The sequence below is a fragment of the Lepisosteus oculatus genome, chromosome 7 (assembly GCF_040954835.1).
Source record: "Lepisosteus oculatus isolate fLepOcu1 chromosome 7, fLepOcu1.hap2, whole genome shotgun sequence".
NCBI classification, from domain to species: domain Eukaryota; kingdom Metazoa; phylum Chordata; class Actinopteri; order Semionotiformes; family Lepisosteidae; genus Lepisosteus; species Lepisosteus oculatus.
The window spans coordinates 1,214,129-1,225,993 of record NC_090702.1 but is presented as its reverse complement, the minus strand read 5'-3'; the positions used below and the strand labels follow the sequence as shown (position 1 = coordinate 1,225,993).

Sequence of the window (11,865 nt, the reverse complement as noted above, 5' to 3'; positions counted from 1 at the left end):
CTCTGGACTCTGTACAGGCACTAGGCCAATTCACAGCGCATTAGAGAAAGAAGGGTTCAAACAGCCACTGGCGTTTTCTGTCCCCGCAAGGGGAGTCTTTAATTTTAAAAGGGGTTTAAAAATAACCTCCGTCCAGGAGGTACACAAGTACCAAGTGTTCAGTCACTGTTGGCAATCAGAGATATTCTTACAGGGTGGAAGATGGGGAACAGCTTTCAAATGAAATGAAACAAAATAAATAGGTATGGAAAAGTAAAACAAAAAAAAAGCAAACACTGATCACATTGATCAAGGAAAAAAAACTACAAAGACCAAGACACTTTGCTCCTGAGCCAGGATCACTATGGGAGATGTAGTCTGATTTGTACTGATTGCCTAGAGGTAAGGACAGTTATGCCTCTGCCATAAAACCCAGATCCCATTTTCTTTTTGGAACAAAAACAAATATATTTATAAAAACACTGGTGCCACCATTCTCCAAATAAAACCTTAAATATAAAAAGAGTCATCGTTGAAGTTCCCCAGCACGTGGCTGTAGTACCACCTCTGGGCAGCTGGGGGGCGATGTCTTCCTCCCCCGCGTCTACTTCTGCACTGTGAAATAGTTCCCTCTTCTGTAGACGAGAAGGGCCAGCGTGCTCAACAACACCGCCGACAGGAAGCCAACAGCTACAGCCAGACCAACCACTACACCTGTGGAAGAGAGGTAAGATCAGGTCACTTTATCAACCATAGACAGTGTCTTGCATGAGGAATGTGTCTTCTCTCAGACCCCAGCTCCTCTCCATGAGACAGACACACAGGGAGAGAAGCTGGGGTCTGCGAAAAGACTTAATTCCTCATGCAAGAAACTGTATATGGTCGATAAAGTCAAGGAATCCTACTCCGTTGGGCCCCTGAGCCAGGCCCTTCACCCCAGCTGCTCCAGGGGTGCTGTATAAATGGCCGACCCTGCGCTCTGACCCCCAGCTTCTCTCTCCCTGTCTGCGTCTCTCACGGAGAGCAAGCTGGTGTTTATGAAAAGACAAACTCCTCATGCGAGACACTGTATCTGGCCAATAAAGTGATCTGATCTAATCCCTTCGTGACACTTTATTCTTGGACGGTGTCATTCCTCGTGACGTTCAGTTTATCGGCCGAGAGTCCTGTTTCTGCTGGATTCCCCAGCCTGCTTTGTCTCCAGCGACACAGGGCCGCCTCGCCTCAGGGGGAGGTGTGTGTGGCCTCGTTCTGAGTCATAGAACACGGCAATGTGCAGACCTGGACACCTCCTCTGTCCTGAGGTGGGCGTTGGAGGTTTTGCACGTTGGCACGGACCTTCGCCTATGACTGAGGCGTGAGACGCCCTCATCGGCCCAGGAATATAAAATACCAAACTGGACCCGAGCTGCAGTTCGCCAGCTCACCTGAGGGGGGCGCTGTTTCCCTCAGGCCGCACTCCCCCTCCCAGTCCTCCGCGATGACGTCGCCGACCAGCTCGCTGAACCGGGTCAGGGGGCAGGGGGTTCCGCAGCCCGGGACCGGCGTGGCGAGGGGCTCTCGGGCCGAGTCGTTCCGATAGAACAGGCCCAGACTGTACGAGCTGCGAGAGAGAGAGAGAGAGAGATGGACGTTGGGCGCACAGGTGACCGGGACTGCCCCTTGGCACTGGGGTCCCTGGGTTTGGTTGCTGGGGTGCTGTCTGTGTGGAGTCTGCATGTTCTCCCTGGGTTTGAGTGGGGTTCCTCTGGGTGCTCCAGTTTCGGCCCACAGTCCCAACACAAGCTGGTGGGTTTTGGGGAAAATGGCCCGTGTGCGTGTGTCTCCTGTGATGGACTGGTGTCCTGTCCAGGGTGTGTGAGTGTGTGTGTCCTGTGATGGACTGATGTCCTGTCCGGGGTGTGTGAGTGTGTGTGTCCTGCGATGGACTGGTGTCCTGTCCGGGGTGTGTGAGTGTGTGTGTCCTGTGATGGACTGGTGTCCTGTCCGGGGTGTGTGAGTGTGTGTGTCCTGTGATGGACTGGTGTCCTGTCCAGAGTGTGTGAGTGTGTGTGTCTCCTGTGATGGACTGGTGTCCTCTCCAGGGTGTGTGAGTGTGTGTGTCCTGTGATGGACTGGTGTCCTGTCCAGGGTGTGTGAGTGTGTGTGTCCTGTGATGGACTGGTGTCCTGTCCAGGGTGTGTGAGTGTGTGTGTCCTGTGATGGACTGGTGTCCTGTCCAGGGTGTGTGAGTGTGTGTGTGTCCTGTGATGGACTGGTGTCCTGTCCAGGGTGTACCCCGCCTTGCTCCCTCACTCTATAATACATCAGTGAATACACAGGGAGGGGAGGAGGGAGAGAGGCCACATGCACACAGACAGAGACCCAGCCTGATGAGCTGCAGGCTCACTGACCCGTCCTCCTCCTGGTAGAACTCAAAGAGCTGACAGGCAGCATAGGGAGGCAGCCTGCCGCTGTAGATATCAAGAGCTGCCTGGAGAGTGATGAGAGTGGAGTCGTGCTGGAGAGAGAGAGAGAGGGGTTAATACAGACACACTGACTGGACACTCCAGTACATGAACACTGCACTGAGAGAGAGAGGGGTTCATACAGACACACTGACTGGACACTCCAGTACATTAACACTGCACTGAGAGAGAGGGGTTAATACAGACACACTGACTGGACACTCCAGTACATGAACACTGCCCTGAGAGAGAGAGGGGTTAATACAGACATACTGACTGGACACTCCAGTACATGAACACTGCACTGAGAGAGAGAGGGGTTCATACAGACACACTGACTGGACACTCCAGTACATGAACACTGCACTGAGAGAGAGAGGGGTTCATACAGACACACTGACTGGACACTCCAGTACATTAACACTGCACTGAGAGAGAGAGGGGTTCATACACACACACTGACTGGACACTCCAGTACATTAACACTGCACTGAGAGAGAGAGGGGTTCATACAGACACACTGACTGGACACTCCAGTACATGAACACTGCACTGAGAGAGAGAGGGGTTCATACAGACACACTGACTGGACACTCCAGTACATGAACACTGCACTGAGAGAGAGAGGGGTTAATACAGACACACTGACTGGACACTCCAGTACATTAACACTGCACTGAGAGAGAGAGGGGTTAATACACACACTGACTGGACACTCCAGTACATTAACACTGCACTGAGAGAGGGGTTAAGAAAATCTGAGGTATTTATAGCCATTTTAATTCTAACAGTATTAATATTAATGTGAGTATGGATCACCATACAATTCTTTGTGGATGTCACTGGTTTAATTAATAATGATGGTGTCAGACTCACTGCAGAGTAAAGGATGAGTTTCAAGGGGCTGGCTCTCCTCACTGCACTCGTGAAGTTTCCCAGAATGGCATCCACCAGCACTCCTGAAATCAACACAGTCCTGCAAACTCACACACTCATGTACATTTAAACACCTGTCAGTAACACACTGCCATTAACACAGTACTGAAAATTCACACACCTGTGAGGAACACACTGCCATTAACACTGTACTGAAAATTCAGACACCTGTCAGTAACACACTGCCATTAACACAGTACTGAAAATTCACACACCTGAGAGGAACACACTTCCATTAACACTGTACTGAAAATTCACACACCTGAGAGGAACACACTGCCATTAACACAGTACTGAAAATTCACACTTGTCAGTAACACACTGCCATTAACACAGTACTGAAAATTCACACACCTGTGAGGAACACACTGCCATTAACACTGTACTGAAAATTCACACTTGTCAGTAACACACTGCCATTAACACAGTACTGAAAATTCACACACCTGTGAGGAACACACTGCCATTAACACTGTACTGAAAATTCACACTTGTCAGTAACACACTGCCATTAATGCAGTACTGAAAATTCACACACCCATTTACACACCTGCAATTAGCACACTTATTAATTCACCACCAATTAAAACACTCATTAACTCACCAGCAATTAACATACTTTAACATATGCCTCCATTTACCATATTAATGAACTAATTTGCAATTAACATTCTCATTAATATCCATTAACACACCAGTAAGGGGAGACTCATCAATATAACACACATTAGCACACCTGTAATTACCTGCACCAACATAAGCACAACAGTAATTAATACTTTTATTTTCACAGTCACAAGGATCTGTTAATTAACACTCACATTTTCACGATAATAAAATCTTTAACAGACCACTAATTACTTATCACACCTGCCTTAGTGGCTAACAGACACATAGTAATTAACCCTTTAATTAACGTTCTCGTTGACACACTTGTAATAAAATAATTAACGGCCTCACAACACAACACACTTGTGAGTGTCTATTAATTGACTAATTACAATTTGTGAATATCTCCAATCACCACACAGAATACTATGAATGCATCTACAATTCAAGACACCAAATCACAATGTCATTCACAAGTCATTTACACAACAAAACATTCACTATCAAGCTAATTAACACAGCAGTCGAGACTGAATTGACTTCGGTAGAATCCACCACTAACGAGCATGCTAATTAGCACAGCAATTAGCACACCTCATGTGCACATTACTAATAGTTAACACATTGATTATGATCATATATTACTTGATAGCTCACCCAGCATCCACTGACACTAATTCAGATATTGAGGCCTCCTAAAATTAATAAATGGAAGGCCCAGGCAGTAATTAGCTCTTATAGAGACTAATAACCAGTCAATCATTTATTACCTTTGGTGCTAATTAATAGTAGTTCATTCTAATTAAGTGTGAAGTGATACCGAGCCCTGGCCAGTCTGCCTTCCAATCACATCTTGACACTAATTAAAAAAAGAGCTCAATTAAGGGTGAGTTACTAAGCGAGTGAGGTGATGAATTACCCCCCGCCAGACGGGCCTTGTCCTTCCTCTTGTGACTGACCACGCTGGAGACGACCTCGAAGGAAGCGATCTGCTCCAGGGTGTGGATCACTTCCTGGGTCGCCCAGGCGGGCAGAGAGAGGTTGTGGGTCCTCTGGGAGAGAGTGAGAGAGACCCCAGTCAGACCACAGCCCCGTTTGAGATATTTCATCCCCAGAGACAGTTTCCCCAATATCTGGAGCACAGGTGCGCCCCCAATAGCGACTAATCACTAAGACTAGAGACAAACTGCTCCCCGATAACGACTGATCACTAAGACTGGAGGCAAACTGCACCCCGATAACGACTGATCACTAAGACTGCAGACAAACTGCACCCTGATAACGACTGATCACTAAGACTGCAGACAAATCATGCCCTAAATAACTACTGATCAGTAAGACTGGAGGCAAGCTGCACCCCAAATAACTACTGATCACTAAGACTTGAGACAAACTATATCCTCAAAACTACGGATCAATAAGACTGGAGACTAAAAACACCCCAAAAACTACTGATAAATAAGACTACAGACAAACAAAACCCCATTATCTACTAGTCAGTAAGACTGGAGACAAACCACACCCCGATAACGTCTGATCTGTTGGTCTGGAGACAAACCGCACCCCAGTAACTGCTGATCATCAGGAACGGCCACACTCACCTGCCCCGTGAAGGACACAAGCACAGCCCTTGGGCTGAAAGGAGTAAACAACAGCATCGCAGTGAGGCAGGACAAACCCCCCCCCTCACTGGCCTGAAGACAGAGCTTCCATTCCAGCATGAGGCTCTTTCCCTGCGTGTTACTGACTGGACACAGGGCTGGAGAAGGAACAGAGCGCCCCCTGGCCACGCCCAGGCTCAGCGGGGGAGCTGCACGGCGGGAGTGGGACTGTTCTTTTCAGAGGTCTTAAGGTATCTCTTCTGCTCACAGTCGCAAAAATGATGCTGCCGTGAACATCATTAGTGAGCTTGCAGACACTGCTATAGTCTTCAGCTGAGACTGCAGACTGATAAACACAACTGCTGTTACCTCTGCTGCTGTGAGCACTATAACTGAGGTTAAAACTCACTAACAAGCACCACTACTCTTGCACTATTACGACAGTGAACACTATTCCTGAGGTTAAAACTCGCCAACAAACACTACTATTCTTGCACTAGTACGACAGTGAGCACTGTTCCTGAAGTTAAAACTCACTAACACCACCATTCTTTCACTATTACTACACTGAGCACTGTTCCTGAGGTTAAAATTCACTAACACCACCATTCTTCCACTATTACTGCAGTGAACACTGTTCCTGAGGTTAAAACTCTACATTAAACACCACCATTCTTTTACTATTACTACAGTGAGCACTGTTCCTGAGGTTAAAACTCACTAACACCACCATTCTTTCACTAGTACGACAGTGAGCACTGTTCCCTGAGGTTAAAATTCACTAACACCACCATTCTTTCACTATTACTACAGTGAACACTGTTCCTGAGGTTAAAATTCACTAACACCACCATTCTTTCACTATTACTACAGTGAACACTGTTCCTGAGGTTAAAACTCACTAACCATCACCACTATTCATTCACTATTACGACAGTGAGCACTGTTCCTGAGGTTACAACGCACAAACAAACACCACTACTCTTGCACTAGTACGACAGTGAGCTCACTAGTTATTCCTTTCACTGAATATACAGACACCAATGGAGTTAGAGGGAAACTCCAGGAGAGGTCCAGCCCTGCTCTCCCCACATCCCTGCCACATCCCTCTTCCTGGTTGTGAGGTCCATTTTCACAAACCCACCCTCCCCCCAACCCCCTCCTTCGCCCCTTACAGCAGCTTCCTGGCTCCCCCCCTCCCCCCGCCCCCCAGTTCCCCTCGACCAGGCCCGTCGCCCCCCCGGTACAGCTCTCAGCTCGAATCGCGCCCCTCTCTCCACCTTAATCAGGGTTCCCCGAAACTGCTACTGGGAATAATGGTACCTGACAGAAGAGAGTGTCATAGACTCTCCACACCTTCCTGACAGCGAGCTTGTCCACAGGGTACCCCGTGTGGTTTGCCAGGTCCTGGATAAACCCCTGAAACACACACACACACACAGAGAGAGGGCGGAGGGGGCAGTCAGCTCCAGGCGGCAGGGCACAGAGATCACGAAACAACAGGCTGCAGTTCCGCTCCTGAACACGGCTCAGAGGGGGGGCGCCACTGCCCTTCAGATCGGCTGGCTGTGACAACGAGGCGCACACCGGACGCGCCCGCTGAGTTATCAAGAGTTTCACTTCGCGGAGACAGAAAGACGGGCGGAGTGGGCGTCCTGTGAGGGGATCCGGCGCCCCCTGATTGATGTTCTGCGGGCAGTGAGGTTGCCAATGAGCAGCTCGTCTGCCCTGACCGTACAGGGCACAGGGAACTGCACTTGTTCAGGGACCGCGGCTGAAGTCGCATCTCTCTTTGCATCTGTTTTTGGGACAGTCAGGTCTGTCTGTGTCCAGTGTGTGTGTCCAGGCTGTGGTCACTGAGCCTGTCCTCTCTGGGCAGTCAGGTCTGTCTGTGTCCAGTGTGTGTGTCCAGGCTGTGGTCACTGAGCCTGTCCTCTCTGGGCAGTCAGGTCTGCCTGTGTCCAGTGTGTGTGTCCAGGCTGTGGTCACTGAGCCTGTCCTCTCTGGGCAGTCAGGTCTGCCTGTGTCCAGTGTGTGTGTCCAGGCTGTGGTCACTGAGCCTGTCCTCTCTGGGCAGTCAGGTCTGCCTGTGTCCAGTGTGTGTGTCCAGGCTGTGGTCACTGAGCCTGTCCTCTCTGGGCAGTCAGGTCTGCCTGTGTCCAGTGTGTGTGTCCAGGCTGTGGTCACTGAGCCTGTCCTCTCTGGGCAGTCAGGTCTGCCTGTGTCCAGTGTGTGTGTCCAGGCTGTGGTCACTGAGCCTGTCCTCTCTGGGCAGTCAGGTCTGCCTGTGTCCAGTGTGTGTGTCCAGGCTGTGGTCACTGAGCCTGTCCTCTCTGGGCAGTCAGGTCTGCCTGTGTCCAGTGTGTGTGTCCAGGCTGTGGTCACTGAGCCTGTCCTCTCTGGACAGTCATGTCTGCCTGTGTCCAGTGTGTGTGTCCAGGCTGTGGTCACTGAGCCTGTCCTCTCTGGGCGGCCAGGTCTGTCTGTGTCCAGTGTGTGTGTCCAGGCTGTGGTCACTGAGCCTGTCCTCTCTGGGCACCCAGGTCTGTCTGTGTCCAGTGTGTGTGTCCAGGCTGTGGTCACTGAGCCTGTCCTCTCTGGGCAGTCAGGTCTGCCTGTGTCCAGTGTGTGTGTCCAGGCTGTGGTCACTGAGCCTGTCCTCTCTGGGCAGTCAGGTCTGCCTGTGTCCAGTGTGTGTGTCCAGGCTGTGGTCACTGAGCCTGTCCTCTCTGAGCGGCCAGGTCTGCCTGTGTCCAGTGTGTGTGTCCAGGCTGTGGTCACTGAGCCTGTCCTCTCTGGACAGCCAGGTTTGTCTGTGTCCAGTGTGTGTGTCCAGGCTGTGGTCACTGAGCCTGTCCTCTCTGGACAATCAGGTCTGTCAGTGTCCAGGCTGTGGTCACTGAGCCTGTCCTCTCTGGACAATCAGGTCTGTCTGTGTCCAGGCTGTGGTCACTGAGCCTGTCCTATATGGACAGTCAGGTCTGTCTGTGTCCAGGCTGTGGTCACTGAGCCTGTCCTATATGGACAGTCAGGTCTGTCTGTGTCCAGGCTGTGGTCACTGAGCCTGTCCTATATGGACAGTCAGGTCTGTCTGTGTCCAGGCTGTGGTCACTGAGCCTGTCCTCTCTGGGGTCCAGCCCATGCAGAGAAGTGAGAGAGGAGATACTGCAGTATATACTACAGATACTACACAGGTTGAAGACATGGACACGAACACAGATGTTTGTCTGACCTTGTAGGTCTTCAGGATGCTCTGGTACTCTTCATTGCGAAACGTCTCCGCCATCAGCTCTCTGAACCGAGGACAGTGCTTACTGGGAGTCTTCAATAACTGAGAAAGAGAGAGGGGTTAATACACACACACTGACTGGACACTCCAGTACATTAACACTGCACTGGGAGAGAGAGGGGTTAATACACACACACTGACTGGACACTCCAGTACATGAACACTGCACTGAGAGAGAGAGGGGTTCATACAGACACACTGACTGGACACTCCAGTACATGAACACTGCACTGAGAGAGAGAGGGGTTAATACAGACACACTGACTGGACACTCCAGTACATTAACACTGCACTGAGAGAGAGAGAGGGGTTCATACAGACACACTGACTGGACACTCCAGAGGGGTAATGAAGGAGTGATGCACACTGAGTCCTACCCTGTCTATGGATCTGGGGACACTGTGAACTGGAATGGGCTGCCACAGTAACTCCTCTGTGATCGGCGGAGGGTGTTTTGGGGGGAAGAGGCCAGCGAGGTTGGCCTGCGCACTCATCAGGGTCCTGTCGTAGTCTGTACTGCGGACGTAGATCTGAGAGAGAGAGAGGGGTTCATGCAGACACACGGCCTGCCTGGCTCAGGCTGTGTCTTGGGCTCATTAGCTAGTTTGTTAGAGCTCAAGTGTAATTACACAGCCTAGTGCTGAAGAGTACTGTGTGATTAGATACAGGCTGAGTCAGGGTGAAGGGGACAGGGTTACAGAGAGAGAGAGGGAGGGAGACAGGGTTATAGAGAGAGAGAAGGAGACAGGTTACAGAGGGAAGGAGACCGGGTTACAGAGAGAGAAGGAGACAGGGTTATAGAGAGAGAGGGAGACAGGGTTATAGAGAGAGAAGGAGACAGGGTTATAGAGAGAGAGAGGGAGACAGGGTTATAGAGAGAGAGAGGGAGACAGGGTTATAGAGAGGGAAGAAGATGGTTATATAGAGAGAAGGAGACAGGTTACAGAGAGGAGACAGGGTTACAGAGAGATAGAATTTGCTTTGGCAACACTGATTGTACCCATCGGTCATGCTAATAAAGCACCTGGAATTGAACTGAACTGAACTGAGAAGGAGACAGGGTTATAGAGAGAGAGAGGGAGACAGGGTTATAGAGAGAGAGAGGGAGACAGGGTTACAGAGAGAGAAGGAGACAGGGTTATAGACAGAGGGCAGGGAGAGAGATTGAGCAGGAGGTGAGATGTAATTAGAGTTATAATTACTAGGTAAACGAGGAGGAGGGAGGAGGGAGGAGTGAGGAGTGAGGAGAGTTTGAACTTTGTAATTACAGCGCAGACACCCAGGGCGAGAGGCGTCTCACCACCTCTGTCTCTCGGTGCTCAACAAATGCACCGCATGTAGAAAAGTAACAGTGCCTCTCTATGCAAAAAAAAACTGTACTACTCATTGAAACAGAGTGTGCCGCACAAATACAGCTCAGAACTCAAAGCGCAGCAGAAAACGAAGTCATTGCAAACAGAGGTTTTCTGCTGAAGTACGATAAGGAGGGCAGTAGCTGACTCTCACTCACCTCTTTGCTGTTGTAGTCTTCACTCAGAAAATGTGCGTACCGTTTCTTTAAGAATCTTCCCAGTTCATACTGCTGCCTCATCCCCAGCTGCACGCACACACAGAGAGGTCACCACTAAGCTGGTTTTGCCACAGAGACTACAGCTCCCAGAACCACCTTCATTGCCACTGTCTCCTGTGTGGCATGCTGGGAGGTGTAGTTTTCCCCCCAATGTGTTTATTTTGTTGCTTAGAAAGTGAGACCAGTACTTTGACACTGCAGTGATCACGATGGAGAAATTAATGTACATTCATATTAACAGTACAGACAAGTCAGTCACATAGACATTTGTACCAGAAGTACCTCAGTCAGCTGTCCATACCCCTGTGGCCAGGCTGTGTCTCTGTGAGGGTCCGTAGGGTACGATTCAATTGGAGATCGATCACCATGACGAAACACCTACAGACAGCCAGACACAGAGTGACTATCCCACAGTACAGTACAGACACACAGAGTGACAGTCCCACAGTCTAGTACAGACACACAGAGTGACAGTCCCACAGTACAGTACAGACACACAGAGTGACTGTCCCACAGTCTAGTACAGACACACAGAGTGACTGTCCCACAGTACAGTACAGACACACAGAGTGACTGTCCCACAGTACAGTATAGTACAGACACACAGAGTGACTGTCCCACAGTCTAGTAAAGACACACAGAGTGACAGTCCCACAGTACAGTACAGACACACAGAGTGACTGTCCCACAGTACAGTACAGACACACAGAGTGACTGTCCCACAGTACAGTATAGTACAGACACAGAGAGTGACTGTCCCACAGTACAGTATAGTACAGACACACAGAGTGACTGTCCCACAGTACAGTCTAGTACAGACACAGAGTGACTGTCCCACAGTACAGTCTAGTACAGACACACAGAGTGACAGTCCCACAGTCTAGTACAGACACAGAGTGACTGTCCCACAGTACAGTCTAGTACAGACACACAGAGTGGCAGACAGTATTCCTGCAGCACAAGACTCCCAGCTGGGGGCTGAGCTCTAGGAGCGCGGGTTCGAGCCCTGGTCCCGTCACTAGCTGAAAGCAGGTGAGATTAGACAGGTTCTGGGCAGCACAGCGCCCCCTGTGGACTCCCAGAGGCTTGCAGGCTCTCAGTGCGATCACTGAGGACACGCCCCCTGCCCTTCTCGATGATGTGTTACAAGATGATTGGCTCACAGGTGGGCCGGTGTGTGTTTGTTTGTTTGTTTGTTTGTTTGTTTGTGTTTGACTGTCCTGCAGTGGATTGTGAAAACACTCACAGCTACGACAAATTTCAACATTCTTGTCTGGGAGGACTGACAGCCCAGCGTGAGGATGAGGAAGAGGATGAGGAAGAGTTGCCCAAACATTCTGTGTGTCTCTCGGTCTCGGAAGAGCCCCATGATGCTGAAACCTGGGAGAGCAGGAGACAGAGAAGAGAACAACAGGACTGGCAACACAGCCTGAC

The 11,865-nt window shown here is 50.1% G+C and overlaps 1 protein-coding gene across 4 annotated transcripts in view; it reads right to left on the bottom strand.

Annotated features, from left to right (window-relative positions):
- Window positions 1–68: 68 nt before the first annotated feature.
- LOC102697659 (testicular acid phosphatase homolog) overlaps window positions 69–11,865 on the bottom strand; it is a 31,010-nt gene continuing 19,213 nt past the window's right edge. For 2 of the 4 annotated variants that reach the window (XM_069191902.1, XM_069191901.1), the window contains 11 exons: window positions 11,678–11,811; window positions 10,714–10,809; window positions 10,372–10,458; window positions 9,239–9,391; window positions 8,805–8,903; window positions 6,896–6,991; window positions 4,891–5,023; window positions 3,303–3,385; window positions 2,373–2,479; window positions 1,407–1,582; window positions 69–693 (listed from right to left, as the gene is read on the bottom strand). In XM_069191902.1, coding sequence (XP_069048003.1) covers window positions 584–693; window positions 1,407–1,582; window positions 2,373–2,479; window positions 3,303–3,385; window positions 4,891–5,023; window positions 6,896–6,991; window positions 8,805–8,903; window positions 9,239–9,391; window positions 10,372–10,458; window positions 10,714–10,809; window positions 11,678–11,800 — 1,263 coding nt within the window. In that variant the 5' untranslated portion in view covers window positions 11,801–11,811 and the 3' untranslated portion in view covers window positions 69–583. The remainder of the gene's footprint in view (window positions 694–1,406; window positions 1,583–2,372; window positions 2,480–3,302; window positions 3,386–4,890; window positions 5,024–6,895; window positions 6,992–8,804; window positions 8,904–9,238; window positions 9,392–10,371; window positions 10,459–10,713; window positions 10,810–11,677; window positions 11,812–11,865) is intronic. The other 2 variants (XM_069191903.1, XM_069191904.1) reach the window with 2 other exon arrangements.